At 34.4% G+C, this 17,615-nt stretch overlaps 2 protein-coding genes across 2 annotated transcripts in view; both read left to right on the forward strand.

Moving 5' to 3' along the window:
• Positions 1-14,963, forward strand: part of e2f7 (E2F transcription factor 7) — a 42,010-nt gene extending 27,047 nt beyond the window's left edge. Inside the window, 7 exon segments of the mRNA XM_072913145.1 lie at positions 2,482-2,625; positions 2,700-2,857; positions 2,860-3,008; positions 6,887-7,127; positions 8,781-8,874; positions 10,950-11,284; positions 13,105-14,963. Of these exon segments, the coding sequence (XP_072769246.1) occupies positions 2,482-2,625; positions 2,700-2,857; positions 2,860-3,008; positions 6,887-7,127; positions 8,781-8,874; positions 10,950-11,284; positions 13,105-13,257 (1,274 nt within the window). The 3' untranslated portion in view covers positions 13,258-14,963.
• Positions 1-17,615, forward strand: part of osbpl8 (oxysterol binding protein-like 8) — a 1,018,260-nt gene that overhangs the window by 630,733 nt on the left and 369,912 nt on the right. The window lies entirely within an intron of this gene.

Below are 17,615 nucleotides of genomic sequence, written 5' to 3' on the forward strand. Positions count from 1 at the left end.
CTTGACATTTATTAAATTAAAGGAAGTGTGTGCAAAACGGGAACATAAGTGCTCTAGAATAAGGACAAACAGTGCATTTGTAATAAGAAACAGTTAAATTAATTCCCATGACATTTATAAAATTAAAGAAAATGTGTCCAAAATTGGAACATAAGTGCTCTAAAACAAGTAAAAACAGTGCACTTGTAATAAGAAACAGTTACATTAATTCCCAAGACATTTATTCAATTAAAGGAAATGTGTGCAAAACGGGAACATAAGTGCTCTAAAATATGGAAAAACAGTGCACTTGTTATAAGAAACAGTTAAACTAATTCCTATTACATTTATTAAATTAAAGGAAATGTGTGCACAACGGGAATATAAGTGCTCTAAAATAAGGAGCTGGGTGGGTGCAGTCAGACACATTTGACAACTGTCTGCATTACTTTATTTACCATAAATATATTAATTATTGATGTTTAACAATCCATTTTACAATCGCCCATCTAAAATTCCATTATTTCCCACCTCGGCTGATTGTAAATAATGTAAAGAGATTGTAAATAATGTAAACAATTCAATGTATATACTCTGATGATCAACGTTCCCTCTAAGGTGTGCGCCTGTGCAATTGCGCACTGCTCAAGCGTCCTCTGCGCACGGCAAATCTATGCCACGCACAAAATCAAATAAAAAAAATAAGCGCATAACAATTTTCGGCACGACGCGGACACGACAGAGAAAACAGTTTTCGTCATAATTGTTCAAATATTGTAACGTCTGTCGAGACGCTTTGAGGACATGAATTCCATCGATCACTTTATTGAGCAAAACTCTTTATTGTCGGCCATAAACACATCACCAAAACATTAGTAAAAAAAATGATATCTAGCAAAAGTGTTCATTTTCTGCAGTACAAACCAGACCAAAAGCAACTTTGTTATATCAACAGCAGCCGCTCGCTCTTTCTCACTTGCGCCAACACATGCACATATGGCACTTAGCCAGTGATGCGTTTACAGCCACACAAAAAGCCGGACAACTCCAACACCACACTTAAAGTGTAATTCCAGGTCGTTACACTATGATTTACCAATCAAATGTGTGCTTATTCTAGTGTCATTTATTAGGAATCTTAATGTATAAATATTAATCATGAAATGCTGTTAGTATATTAAATAAATACTAATAAAAATATATTTTTTACAAACAGGAAGTTGCAGGAATGTACACATGATCCCCAGCTTATATCTCATTGTGCAACATGTGAATGTTTTAATGGGAACTAAATGCAATGTCTGAAAGGGGTACAAATTATTTCCAGAGCAGGACCTCCACCCAGACAAACAATACAAGTACACAGTTCATGAAAAACAATATTTTTTGTTATTGTCATTGTAAGTGGGCCTAAACACTTATATTAGAAATGGAAATGACTGCTGTCATTTGATTATAATAGTAAGAGAATGTTGTCTGTCTATCTGTGTTGGCCCTGCGATGAGATGGCGACTTGTCCAGGAATGCAGCTGAGATAGGCTCCAGCGACCCCGAAAGGGACAAGCGGTAGAAAATGGATGGATGGATGGAGATTGAACTTGTTATTTAGTCAGGTTTGGGACAGGTGTGCTGCTGGTGTAGCCACAGTGTGCACGTGTGATGTTGCTCACATGGGCTCCACTGAATGCTCAGGGAGTTTTTGCGTTTGCTCACACACATGAAAAATTAGAGGGAACATTGGACTAATTCAATGTATATACTCTGATGATTATCTTGTGTGATGACTGTATTATGATGATAGTATATATATGTATCATGAATCAATTTAAGTGGACCCCGACTTAAACAAGTTGAAAAACTTATTGGGGTGTGTTGCGTTTTGGACCAGTTGTTCCTCCCAGGGAATTCAAGTCACAAGTCGCTCCCAAGCTCTTTACGACACTTAAAGCTGAGTAGAAAAACCACCAGAGACAGAATAGGTATTTTGTAATATATTTGCAAAGCTTTGCATACACATTGAGACCAGTCCAGCATAGAACATTCAATCGCGCCGCCAAGATGGTCTGCCCCCCCCACCCCCGACAAAACCCTCTCCCCTCTTAAGTCTCTCTTCCTCCCCCCCTGGCAGTCATGTCTCTCCAGCCAAAACACATGCCCATTATCTCTCTCTCTAACATTCCTCACTCAAGGTTAAGCACACAGTTTTGCAGACAACCAAAAGACCACAATTGGAAGAAAAACACTAGCTGTTTTGTAATATGATTATGAAATAAAAAGAACTAACACTTAAATTCGGATATATGTAAATATCTGCCTCCGACAGGTGTTACCATTTAGTGGTCAATTGTACAGAATATGTACTGTACTGTGCAATCTACTAATAAAAGTATCAATCAATCAGTCAGTGGATTCCCAGGTAGCGTGTGGGTCCAAATGTGAAAGTGGCCCTCCCTCCTTGTGGTTTGTGCCGAGTCTAATAAATTAAACTGTGTGGTTCGTCAGCCAAGGTGCGCCGCCTGTACGACATCGCCAACGTGCTGACCAGCCTGGGCCTCATCCAGAAGGTGCACGTGCGAGAGGAGCGAGGCAGGAAGCCGGCTTTTCGCTGGCTGGGGCCGGTCCACTTCAACAAGGCCAGTCCTTCAGGTGCGCCCGTCAGACCAATTAAAGGAGGCCATTTAAGACCTTTCTGAGTATCTAATCCGTATTATTATCTGCAGCAGACCTCGCCCCGCTTCCGTCCTGCCCGCCAATAGCGGGCCAGGACCCAAGAAAAGCCAGGATGGTTCGCCACGCCTCCTTCAACGCCGCGCCCACGTCTGCGGCCGCCCATCGGCGGGTCAGCTCTGCCCCCAGCAGCCCGCACAGGGAGCCAGCAGGCGAGTGACGGTGCAATCGCACTCAACACACGAGAGAGCGTGGTTCTCATGGTCTTCTTCTCTCCCATCAGGATGTCGGCATCAGCCGCTGGATTATTCCAGGAGGACGGGCGCCGACGAGGCCACTCTGACGTTCGCCGACCCCAAAGGGTGAGTTCTGCTCACACCACAGTTGCGTATGATTGTTACATGTGAAACGGACAGTGTGGCTCAGATGGTAGAGAGACTTGAGAGTTCCTGCTAAGAATCCAGCTCGCGCCATCTTAGGCACTGCCGCCGTGCCCTCGGGCAAGACACTTTACCCGCCTTCCTCCCCGTGCCTCCCACACTGGTGTAGAAGTGCAAAATAGATGCACTTTAGTGGGTATAAGAAAGGTTTAAAAAATAATTTGTATTTAATTGATACTAATTCACAAATTGTTTTTAATGTTTTTGTTTACCGTCAGTGTTTTTAAAATGTTTTAAATTGATTATACTGTATGTGACCATAGGTCCTTAAAATGTGTCTATAAATAAAATAATCCTTAGTATTATTATTATTACTTAATAGTTATTTTGAAAACATGGTAATTTTACTGATGTTATTTAAAATATTTTGTAAATGTTATTTTAATTTATTTTTCGTATTGTATTTGTGTACAACTTCTTTGTACAAAGACTTTAATTACATAAAAGTATGTTTTATAATGTATATTATAAATTACTATAATTTTTAATACTGTATAAATATTATTTTCGAATTATTTAAAATATTTTTTAATTATTACATTTTATTTTTCATGTTGTATTTAAGTACAACTTGCTTGTACAAAGACTTTAATTACTTAAAGTATTTTTTATTATTTATTTTATTGATGCCAATTCACAATATTTTTAAAATGTTTTTGTTTACGGTCATTGTTTTTAAAATATTTCAAATTTATCATACCCATTGTGACCATGGGTCCTTAAAATGTGCCTATAAATAAAATAATCATTAGTATTATTACTATTACTTTATTTTCAAAACATATTCTTAATTCTTAAAATTTGGGTAATTGGTAATTTTACTGATGTTATTTAAAATATATTATAATTGGGACGGCGTGGCGCAGTGAAAGAGTGGCCGTGCGCAACCCGAGGGTCCCTGGTTCAATCCCCACCTAGTACCAACCTTGTCATGTCCGTTGTGTCCTGAGCAAGACACTTCTCCTTGCTCCTGATGGGTGCTGGTTAGCGCCTTGCATGGCAGCTCCCTCCATCAGTGTGTGAATGTGTGTGTGAATGGGTAAATGTGGAAGTAGTGTCAAAGCGCTTTGAGTACCTTGAAGGTAGAAAAGCGCTATACAAGTACAACCCATTTATTTATTTATAATTGTTATTTAATTTTATTTTTCATGTTGTATTTGTGTACAAATACTTTAATTACTTAAAATATTTTTTGTTATTTATTTTATTGATGCCAATTCACATCATTTTTAAAATGTTTTTGTTTACCGTCATTGTTTTTAAAATGTTTCAAATTCATTGTACTGGGTCTTTTAAAATGTGCCTATAAATAAAATAATCATTAGTATTATTATTGTTATTATTTTTGATAGTGTATAAATATTATTTTCGAATTATTTAAAATATTTTTTAATTATTAGATTTTATTTTTCATGTCATGTTGTATTTGTGTACAACTTGCTTGTACAAAGACTTTAATTACTTAAAGTATTTTTTATTTTTTATTTTATTGATGCCAATTCACATCATTTTTAAAATGTTTTTGTTTACCGTCATTGTTTGTAAAATGTTTCAAATAGATTGTACCCATTGTGACCATGGGTCTTTAAAATGTGCCTACAAATAAAATAATAATTAGTATTATTATTACTATAATTTTTAATACTGTATAAATATTATTTTTGAATTCTTTGAAATATTTTTTAATTATTACATTTTATTTTTCATGTTGTATTTGTGTACAACTTGCTTGTACAAAGACTTTAATTACTTAAAGTATTTTTTATTTTTTATTTTATTGATGCCAATTCACATCATTTTTAAAATGTTTTTGTTTACCGTCATTGTTTTTAAAATGTTTCAAATTGATTGTATCCATTGTGACCATGGGTCTTTAAAATGTGCCTATAAATAAAATAATCATTAGTATTAGTATTATTACTATTATTTTTAATACTGTATAAATATTATTTTCGAAATATTTGAAATATTTTTTAATTATTAGATTTTATTTTTCATGTTGTATTTGTGTACAACTTCTTTGTACAGACTTAAATTACTTAAAGTATTTTTTATTATTTATTTTATTGATGCCAATTCACATCATTTTTTTTTTTTTATGTTTTTGTTTACGTCATTGTTTTTTTAAATTGATTGTACAGTATGTGACCATGGGTCCTTAAAATATGCCTATAAATAAAATAATCATTCGTATTATTATTATAACTTTTTTTTTAATACTGTACAACTATTATTATCGAAATATAATCTTGGTAAATAGTAATTTTACTGACGTTATTTAAAATATTTTGTATTAGATTTTATTTTTATGTTGTATTTGTGTACAACTTCTTTGTACAAAGACTTTAATTACTTTAAGTATTTTTAATAATTTTTTGTATTTATTTTATTGATGCCAATTCACATTATCTTTAAAATGTTTAAAATGTATTGTACCCATTGTGACCATGGGTCTTTAAAATGTGCCTATAAATAAAATAATAGTTATTATTATTATTACTATTATTTTTAATGCTGTATATATATTATTTTCGAATTATTTAAAACATTTTAAAATTGTTATTAGATTTTATTATTTTTCATCGATGCCAGTTCACATCATTTTTTTAAAATTGTTTTTGTTTACCGTCGTTTAAATTTATTTTTTTTATTAATAAAACATATGCCTATAAATAAAATAATCAATGTTATTATATTTAATACTATATACATGTTTCAAAAATACATTTTTGAATCTAAAAATTTTGGGTAAATGGTAATTTTACTGATCTTATTTAATATATATATATATATATATATATATATATATATATATATATATATATATATGATATAAAATACTGTATTTTTAATTCTTATTATTTGTATCTCATGTTGTATTTGTATACTAATTGTACAAGGACTTGAATGACCTAGAAAGAAGTACCGGGTACATAATAAAAGGTTGTTTTGTATTATTGACATTTGGTAGTGTTAATATGGAAAAAAATGTATGCTTATTGTGTAAATGTTATTTTCAAAATATATTCTTAAAATGTTGGTAAATAGTAATTTTACTGATGTTATTTAAAATATTTTGTAATAGATTTTATTTTTGTTGTATTTGTGTACAACTTCTTTGTACAAAGACTTTAAGTATTTTTAATATTTTTTTGTATTTCTTTTATTGATGCCAATTCACATTATATTTAAAATGTTTAAAAATGCATTGTACCCATTGTGACCATGGGTCCTTAAAATGTGCCCATAAATAAAGCAATAATTAGTATTATTGTTACTATTATTTTTAATATTGTATAAATATTATTTTCGAATTATTTAAAATATTTTTAAATTGTTATTAGATTTTATTATTTGTCATTGATGCCAATTCACATCATTTAAAAAAAAAAGTCTTTGTTTACCGTCGTTAAAAAAATAAAATAATAATAATTAAAAATGTTTTTAATTAATTAAAAATGTGCCTATAAATAAAATAATCAATGTTATTATATTTAATACTATATACATATTTTAGAATCTTAGAATTGTGGGTAAATGGTTATTTTACTGATCTTATTTATAATATATAATAATTATATATATATGTATTATTTAAAATACTGTATTTTTAATTCTTATTATTTATTTCTCATGTTTTATTGTGTAACTGTTATTTTCAAAATATATTCTTAAATATTTCAGTCAATTGTTATTTTATTGAAATATTTATGATTATTTTTCATGTTTTTGTTTGTACACTGACTTTTTTTTAAATCCTTTTTTAAAAATATTTTCAACATTTTCTCTCCCGCCTGCAGTGCCAGCAGCGCGTTGGCGCCACCCTCCTCCACCCTGCTGGTGCACCCCGAGCAGCTCTTCACCCTCTCCTCGTCGCCCCCCTGCCTGGCGTACATGGCCCAGCCCTCTGTGGTCATGCTGTACAAGCCCCCCCCCAGGAGCCCGGCAGAGGGGCCCGCGGAGGGCCCCCGGTTGCCCGGGGACGGGAGGAAAAGGAGGAGGGAGGACGAGGAGGAAGAGCTGGCAGTGAAGAGAAGCCAAGTAAGTATGGGTGTTGCCACGTCTAAATGTTCATACATGCTGATGGTATTTGTTTTAGCATGCTAATGTTTGTAGGCTAGCATTTTAGATGATTGTGTATGTTTAAAGTATGCTATCTTCTCCTATATTAGCATGTTTGCGTTAGGTATGCTAATGTTTTTAAACTAGCATTTTTGCTAATTTTATTTGTTTTAGCGTGCTAATGTTTTTAGGCTACCTTTTAGTTAATTGTGTATGTTTAAAGTATGCTAACAACTCCTATATTAGTATGTTAGCATTAGGTATGCTAATGTTTTTAAACTAGCATTTTTGCTAATTTTATTTGTTTTAGCGTACTAATGTTTTTAGGCTAGCATTTTGGTTAATTTTGTATGTTTAAAGTATGCTAAATTCTCCTATATTAGCATGTTAACGTTAGGTATACTAATGTTTTTAAACTAGCATTTTTGCTAATTGTATTTGTTTTAGCATGATAATGTTTTTCGGCTAGCATTTTAGTTACCTTTGTATGTTTAAAGTATGCTAACTTCTCCTATATTAGCATGTTGACGTTAGGTATACTAATGTTTTAATACTAGCATTTTTGCTAATTGTATTTGTTTTAGCATACTAATGTTTGCATTTTAGCATTTTAGATGATTTTGTATGCTTAAAGTATGCTAATTTTATTTGTTTTAGCGTACTAATGTTTTTAGGCTAGCATTTTAGATGATTTTGTATGCTTAAAGTATGCTAACGTCGCCTATATTAGCATGTTAGCGTTAGGTATGCTAATGTTTTTAAACTAGAATTTTTGCAAATGTTATTTGTTTCAGCGTGCTAATGTTTTTAGGCTACCTTTTTGTTAATTTTGCATGTTTAAAGTATGCTAACTTCTCCTATATTAGCATGTTAACGTTAGGTATGCTAATGTTTTAATACTAGCATTTTTGCTAATTGTATTTGTTTTAGCGTGATGTTTTTATGCTAGCATTTTAGTTAATTTTGTATGTTTAAAGTATGCTAACTTCTCCTATATTAGCATGTTAACGTTAGGTATGCCAATGTTTTTATACTAGCATTTTTGCCAATTGTATTTGTTTTAGCGTGCTAATGTTTTTATGTTTAAAGTATGCTAACTTCTCCTGTATTAGCATGCTAATGTTTTTATGCTAGCATTATTGCTAATTGTATGTGTTCTAGCATTCTAATGTTTTTATGCTAGCGTTTTTACTAATTGTACTCGATTAAACCTAAAAATCATGGCTTTTTCATACTCAAACAATGATGACATCTATTAAACAGACAAGAAGCAAGGAATCATGCAGAGACAGAGTTCAATTTTGCTCAATGAGGAGAGACGTATTGGGCTGTACCCTCAGTTCCAACCTATGCTCTAAGGCACAGGCCTCGTGCTCCTCTATTTATTCGGGAGGTCCCTGGTTACGTCGCTGAGGCTGCTTCTGAAGGAAGGGGGGTGTAATTTCAGCAGCCCCAGTTAGACACAATATATGAGTATTCAGAAATGCAAATGTGCTGACAACTCGTGATATTGCCCTGTCTCTGCTTTGTCTGCGTCAAGGTACTCGATGTTCGCCCTTGGCAGTCACCAGGCCAGTTATACTTTTTGCAACAGGTGTAACTAAACTGAACTTCCTGTTTTGTTTCCCGCAGAAAGAGAGTCAAAGCGGCGTGTGCTCACTAGCATCCGATGAGAGCACCCCAACCACCCTGCCCTCGCACTACCTCTACGTACCAAACAATGCAGGTAAAGCCACCGTGGGATCTCAAAACAGCGACCGTATTTTCCAGACTTTCCTTAAATCTTATAATATACATACAAGCCGCAGATATGCACGTTGTGAAATGAGGTATATACACAGAAATATTCTGTAAATGTTTATTTACATAGCTTAATTGTTTCCAAACGGGGTCTGTTACAAGGCAGTAAAACGGCTGATCCAACAAAACAGAAGTCAGTTCTCCAGTCAGCTAAACGGTGACGTTTTGGTGAATTTACTGAGGAATTTGTGAAACTGAAACAATACAAAAAGAATGCCGTTGTAAGTTGATTGATACCAACACACTTATTAGCATGTTAGCTAATGCTAACGACGCTAGCTTGAGTATATTACGATAACACGTACAAACATGCATGAAAGCACTCCTACAGACATCACATACATACAAAACATACAAAATTAACTAAAATGCTAGCATAAAAACATTAGCATGCTAAAACAAATATAATTAGCAAGAATGCTAGTATTAAAACATTAGCATACCTAACATTAACATGCTAATATAGGATGAATTAGCATGCTTTAAACATACAAAATTAACAAAAAGGTCATCTAAAAACATTAACATGCTAAAACAAATACAATTAGCAAATATGCTAGTATTAAAACATTAGCATATCTAACGTTAACATGCTAATATTGGAGAAGTTAGGATACTTTAAACATACAAAATTAACAAAAAGGTAGCCTAAAAACATTAGCATGCTAAAACAAATACAATTAGCAAAAATGCTGGTATTAAAACATTAGCATACCTAACGTAACATGCTAATATAGGAGAAGTTAGCATACTTTAAACATACAAAATTAACAAAAAGGTCGCCTAAAAACATTAGCATGCTAAAACAAATACAATTAGCAAAAATGCTAGTATCAAAACATTAGCATACCTAACGTTAACATGCTAATATTGGAGAAGTTAGGATACTTTAAACATACAAAATTAACAAAAAGGTAGCCCAAAAACATTAGCATGCTAAAATAAATACAATTAGCAAAAATGCTGGTATTAAAACATTAGCACACCTATTGTTAACATGCTAATATAGGAGAAGTTAGCATACTTTAAATATACAAAATGAACTAAAATGCTAGCCTAAAAACATTAGCATGCTAAAACAAATACAATTAGCAAAAATGCTAGTATTAAAACATTAGCATACCTAACGTTAACATGCTAATATTGGAGAAGTTAGGATACTTTAAACATACAAAATTAATAAAAAGGTAGCCCAAAAACATTAGCATGCTAAAACAAATAAAATTAGCCAAAATGCTGGTATTAAAACATTAGCATACCTAACGTAACATGCTAATATAGGAGAAGTTAGCATACTTTAAACATACAAAATTAACTAAAATGCTAGCCTAAAAACATTAGCATGCTAAAACAAATACAATTAGCAAAAATGCTAGCATTTTAGTTAATTTTGTATGTTTAAAGTATGCTAACTTCTCCTATATTAGCATGTTAACGTTAGGTATGCTAATGTTTTTAAACTAGCATTTTTGCTAATTGTATTTGTTTTAGCGTGCTAATGTTTTTATGCTAGCATTTTAGTTAATTTTGTATGTTTAAAGTATGCTAACTTCTCCTATATTAGCATGTTAATGTAAGGTATGCTAATGTTTTTAAACTAGCATTTTTGCTAGCAATAACACACGGTTTAAGTGTCTTTGCATGTGTTTAATGGAAACTATTCGCGGGGGGGGAAATCCATCAATTAGCCGCACCGTTTTCTAAGCCGCAGGGTACAAAGCGTAGGGAAAAAAATAGCGGCTGGAATTCACAGTAGTTCACGTGTGGTTATTTTTACCAAACTGAGGTTTCTAACTCCTTGAGGGTTCCAGGTTCAATCCCCGCTCCCGCCATCCTAGCCACTGCCGTTGTGTCCTTGGGCAAGACACTTTAGCCACCAGTGCCACCCACACTGGTTTAAATGTAACTTAGATATTGGGTTTCACTATGTAAAAGCGCTTTGAGTCACTAGAGAAAAGCGCTATATAAATATAATTCACTTCACTTCTCCACATTTTGCAGGTCTGAAAAGTCTCAACTTCCTCCTCCCTTCTGGCCAGCCGCCCGCCCACCTCCCCCTCCCACCCGGCGCCGTCTCCCCCATGCTGCCCTACATCCTGGTGCCTTCGTCCGCCCTCTCCCACTACCCGCTGCTGGCTGACGCGGCCGACCCCAAAGTGAGTTTCAACCTGCCCGCCCACTTCATGGTGGCGGCGGCACCACAGGTGGGCCAGATGGCGCCCGTTTCCTCGCCAACGACGCCGGAGCAAAGCGGGCGGGGCGGCCGCGGAGCAGAGTTCGCCCATTCTCCGCCGGCGCACCCTCACACCGCCCGTGCGACCACGCCGCTGCCACTGGTAAGGACCGACCCCGACTTGAAACACTTCGATGTATTATAGGTGATACATACGTTCATAAGTGATACGTATGTTCATAAGTATCATTAGTGATACATATGTTCATAAGTGATACATACGTTCATAAGTATCATTAGTGACACATACGTTCATAAGTATCAGTAATACATGTGTTCATAAGTATCATTAGTGATACATACGTTCATAAGTATCATAAGTGATACATATGTTCATAAGTATCATAAGTGATACATACGTTCATAAGTATCAGTAATACATGTGTTCATAAGTATCATTAGTGATACATACGTTCATAAGTATCATAAGTGATACATATGTTCATAAGTATCATTAGTGATACATAGGTTCATAAGTATCATAAGTGATACATACGTTCATAAGTATCATAAGTGATACATACGTTCATAAGTATCATTAGTGAAACATACGTTTATAAGTATCATAAGTGATACATGCGTTCATACGTATTATTAGTGATACATACGCGCATACGTATCATTAGTGATACATACGTTCATAAGAATCATAAGTGATACATACTTTCATAAGTACCATTAGTGATACATACCTTCATAAGTATCATAAGTGATACATACCTTCATAAGTATCATAAGTGATACATACCTTCATAGGTGATACATACGTTCATAAGTGATACATACCTTCATACGTATCATTAGTGGTATATTCGTTCATACGTATCATTAGTGATACATACTTTCATAAGTACCATTAGTGATACATACCTTCATAAGTATCATAAGTGATACATACCTTCATAAGTATCACAAGTGATACATACGTTCATAAGTGATACATACGTTCATAAGTATCATAAGTGATACATACGTTCATAAGTACCATTAGTGATACATACATTCATAAGTATCATAAGTGATACATACCTTCATAAGTGATACATACGTTCATAAGTATCAGTGATACATGCATTTATAAGTATCAAAAGTGATACATACATTCATAAGTATCATTAGTGATACATACCTTCATAAGTATCATAAGTGATACATACATTTATTAGTGATACATAAATTCATAAGTGATACATACGTTCATACCTATCATTAGTGATACATAGGTTTGTACGTATCATTAGTGATACATACATTCATAAGTGATACACACATTCATAAGTATCATAAGTGATACATACGTTCATAAGAACCATTATTGATACATACATTCATAAGTATCACAAGTGATACATACCTTCATAAATGATGCTTACGTTCATAAGTGATACATACGTTCAACCGTATCATTAGTGATACATTCGTTCATACGTATCATTAGTGATACATACGTTCATAAGTATAAGTGATACATACGTTCATAAGTGATACATATGTTCATAAGTATCATTAGTGATACATACATTCATAAGTATCATAAGTGATACATACGTTCATAAGTATCATAAGTGATACATACGTTTTTGAGCCCAGTTCTGGCCCGCTGCATCATTTTATGTGGCCCGCGAAAGCCTGGAAAAAATAGGTTTCAATAAAATCCTTATTTTATTTATTTATTTTTACTAAATGCTTCGACTTGTCCAGGGTGTACACCGCCTTCCGCCCGATTGGAGCTGAGATAGGCTCCAGCCCCCCCCCCCCCCCCCCCCCCGCGACCCCAAAAGGGACAAGCGGTAGAAAATGGATGAATGGATGGATTTTAAACCTTTAATAATGATCATAATTAAATAATCGTCATGCCAATTATATTTTTATAGACTGTATTGCAAAACTATTTTTGTGAAAGAATCTCCCATCCGTCAACAGACCCCGCACACTCCCAAGGAAACCCCCGCGCCATCTTCTAGAGCCTTCTTCCAGACCCCTGGCACCGCCGTGGAGGGCAGCGGCGTTGCGCCTGCAGCCCGAAGGCGGGGCTCGGCACAGAGGAGACTGGACGTCAGCCATCCGTCCACCTGATGCTAACAACCAGCAGTCAGGTGTGCTCCTTAAGAAGATACACTTTAGCACGCTAACATGTCTGATTTGACTAAAATGGCCTCACAATGAAACCAAACATTCACCGTATTTTCCAGACTATATAAGCCACACCCACTACATTTTCGAATAAATACATATTTTCCATATAGAAGCCGCAGATATATATGTTGTGAAATGACTTATTTACACAGACATTTTTATTTACATACCTTTCCAAACGGTGTCTGTAACAGGGCAGTAAAACGGTTGATCAAACAAAACAGAAGTCATGGCCATGGACCCACTAGCTGCGCAACAGACTTGATAACTCCACGGTGACGTTTTGGTGACTATACTGAGGAATCTGTGTAACAGAAACAATGCAAAATAATGCCATTGTAAGTTAGCTAATGCTAACACAGACCCTCGTTGACGTGTTAGCATATTAGCTGACGCCAGCTGGATTGCATTACAATAGCACATACAAATATGCATGAAAACACAGACGTCACACATGAGAATTGTTTTAGTTACATTGTAAAACTTACACACGTCCGCTTCCGGTTCGAAGCTTTAAACAGCCAGAATTCACATTCGCCCAGCAGCACCCGAAGTGAGCGAACCCGTCCCAAAATATGGCGCTACGGCACAAACAATGTTGCGGTTGAATGAAACGTATTTGCGAAGTGAGAATTATTTTAGTTCAATTGTAAAACTTAACAAACGTTGGCCTGGAGCGACGAATGAAGAATCCTTTCGAGCAGAAATGGGCGGTTTTACTTCCGGTTAAAGGCATTAAAAAACAGGAAGTACATTTTCAACCTTTAGCACAAACAATAACACACCTGTACAGTGTTTTTTGCTTATGTTGACTGAAAACTATCAAACACATTGTGGCCATAAGCGAAGAATAATACATAAAATTTGCCGCGCCGTTTTATAAAACGCAAGGTTCAAAGCGTAGGAAAAAAATATCCCCCCTATCCTGTGATTGGATATCGCCACTACAAGCCTAAATCCTCCCGAATTGAAGTCAAGCTACCTAATTCCCGATCATCCCAATCGTTCATATTTATATGTTTTAGTTAATATATATTCCATGAATGCAAGCACTAACTGTATGATTGACTGTCAAGCATTATTATTATTATTATTATTATTAATAAACGTACGTTTCCTTTTATTTCTGACATGACTGTGAAGATAACTTAATGAAAAAGTGTTTACAGCCTGTGTGTCAGTAACATAATGTTTTACGCTCTCGTGATGCATTCAGGTACTTGAATCCTTGTGACTTTACCGTAGGAGTATATTACTGTAAAGATCATTTTAAACTGAATATTTCCACTGAGTGCAAAACCGCCAAAGCTGGGGAATAAGTGCCTTTAATGTTTTTTTTTGTGTGAAAATGGTGCTTTTTTTTTTTTTTTTGTCCGAGCACATTTTTCTTCAGGTTATTTAGGGAGTTGCCGTGGTAACTAACTTCCTCCTCGCCAAAATAACGGTGCTGTGTACTGACGAGGCCACTTTGAAGCGTTCGGGAGACCTACGCCGCACCAAAGTGTGCACAAACTCTAAAAGTGTGTGTTTTTTTGTGTACAGTTTCTAGAATGTTTGTTCAACTGCTAGATTGAAGTGTGTCCGACTGGTGTACTGATTGGCTGCCAATGACTGTCACATACTTCAATAAAGTACAAATATACTAAGGTGACGTGTTTTTTTTCCCCAAGTACGATACTTTACAGCAAAAGATCCCAACCTTTCGACAAAGTACCACCAACATTGTATTTCAATTATTTGAGTTCCGTTTAAATTCTGACTTAAGACATGGTTTCTGCGGCGTATTAACCCTATATCACCCAATGTATCATATGTGATACATACGTTTTTAAGCCCGGTTCTGGCCCGCAAAAGCCTGGAAAAATGGGTGCCAATAAAATACTTTATTTTATTTATTTATTTTTACTAAATACATTCGTTCTTTCCATTTTGACAGAAAAAAAGAAGCATATTTTAAACTTTTAATATTGATCATGATCAAATAATCATCATGCCAATGATATTTTTATATACTGTATTGCAAAACTATTTTTGTGAGCTACAAACAAATAGTTAAATATCTGCTTCTCCCCTTTATTTATGATTTTAAAGCAAGTTATACATAAAAAAATCTAATGAGCAAATGCATATGCATTTCGATTAATCACAGGTTATTACCTGCATGCATAATGTAATTTTTTTTGATTTTTTTTTTAAAGCAGCCATTACTGCGATGTTGCCCTCGATGAAAATTAGTTTGACACCGTCAGTGTAATTAGTCTTTTCCTAAAAAAGCCTGATGTATCAAATCAGATACATTCATTTACATTTTCTAATCCAGAAGAAGGCAGTAATTGACTTATCAGAGCAGGGGTGCCCACACTTTTTCTGCAGGCGAGCTACTTTTCTATTGACCAAGTCAAGGGGATCTACCTCATTCATATTTATCATTTATATTTATTTATGAAAGAGACATTTTTAACAAGTTAAAGGTGTTTAATGATAATACAAGCATGTTTAACACATATAGATTCCTTTCTATCATGAAGACAAGAATATAAGTTGGTTGATGACTTGCTAACATTAGCAAGCTCAGGCCCGTTGTGCGTTCTCTCTGTAAAGATATGCATATAATGCTCTGTGACCCAGACCGCTCTGGCTGCAGTGCCCTCTGCTGGTTGTTCAGGGGGAGTGTGTAGGTCACATTTATTTGTGCATTTGGTTTATGGGAGGAATGTCTCATCGACACAAAAGCAAAACACCTATCCACATATGCAAATTCAATACAAATACAAAATCAAGCATATTTATATTAAAATCTCAAAAATATATTTACAAATACACGTTTATGTGTACAAATTCTTGATTTATTTGTTTGTCACATTTTTATATTTATACATTTTATTTGTATATATTTTCAAATCTCAAAAATTTATTTACAAATACGCGTTTATTAATACAAATTATTTATTTATTTGTATATTTGTTAATATATGTATTAATGTCATATTGATATATATATATAAGTTGCTGTGAGACAATTCTACTTCCATATAATAAAGTCCACATTTTCAAATGGAGGAGAAAAAAAAGCACTAGCTAGCACGGTCTTTCAGATTAACTGGATAAATTAGCATTAGCTAATACAACGCTAACATTAGCAAGCTCAGGCCCGTTGTGCGTTCTCTCTGTAAAGATATGCATATAATGCTCTGTGACCCAGACCGCTCTGGCTGCAGTGCCCTCTGCTGGTTGTTCAGGGGGACTGTGTAGGTCACATTTATTTGTGCATTTGGTTTATGGGAGGAATGTCTCATCGACACAAAATCAAAAAAGCTATCCACATATGCAAATTCAATACAAATACAAAATCAAGCATATTTATATTAAAATCTCAAAAATATATTTACAAATACACGTTTATTTGTACAAATTCTTGATTTATTTGTTTGTCACATTTTTATATTTATACATTTTATTTGTATATATTTTCAAATCTCAAAAATATATTTACAAATACGCGTTTATAAATACAAATTATTTATTTATTTGTATATTTATTAATATATGTATTAATATCATATTGATATATATATATAAGTTGCTGTGAGACAATTCTACTTCCATATAATAAAGTCCACATTTTCAAATGGAGGAGAAAAAAAAAGTCCTCCTTTCTGTCCAATACAACATGAAAGTGGTTGGTTGCTAGCTTGTGCACGCCAGCTTTCCGAGACTCTTATTTTGATAGCGCAGGCAGGATGAAGCGGGGCTTTTATTGTGAAGACAGGAACTGTGCTGTCGATTTTTAGAGTTTTGACTAGTCTGTTGAAATAAAAAGTGTTTCTCGCCTTCCTGTCGGTCATTTTTTCTTAATAATGACCTTGCAGCAGCCAGCGTCATCTCACAAGATCCTCGGGTGTCGTGAATGTCAATCAAGTGACGAAAAATTGATGATCGCTCATTTTTAGGTCTATTTTTTTAATGCCTGGCTGGCGATCAACGTATTAGAGGGCTATCCAGTTATCTTGCAAGATTGCCACAAAAAAAAAGAGAAAATATTTGCCAAATTTGAAAGGGATAAGTAGGCCTGGCCCGATAGGTGATAAGTCCATTTTTTAGAAAGTAAGTTTTCCAGCGTCGATAAATTGCCATCTGCATACAAGAGCATTCACGTTTGTGCCCCAACGAGAATGAAGAAGGGGGTGAACTATCTTGTCCTTGATCACGTGCGGAAGGAAAAAGAAGTAGGTGCCTAAATGCTAACATGTAAACAACAGACATTAACGTATTTTCCCCATGACGATTACAAAAGGTAA

Source organism: Nerophis lumbriciformis, linkage group LG05 (genome assembly GCF_033978685.3).
Source record: "Nerophis lumbriciformis linkage group LG05, RoL_Nlum_v2.1, whole genome shotgun sequence".
Classification (NCBI taxonomy): Eukaryota; Metazoa; Chordata; class Actinopteri; order Syngnathiformes; family Syngnathidae; genus Nerophis; species Nerophis lumbriciformis.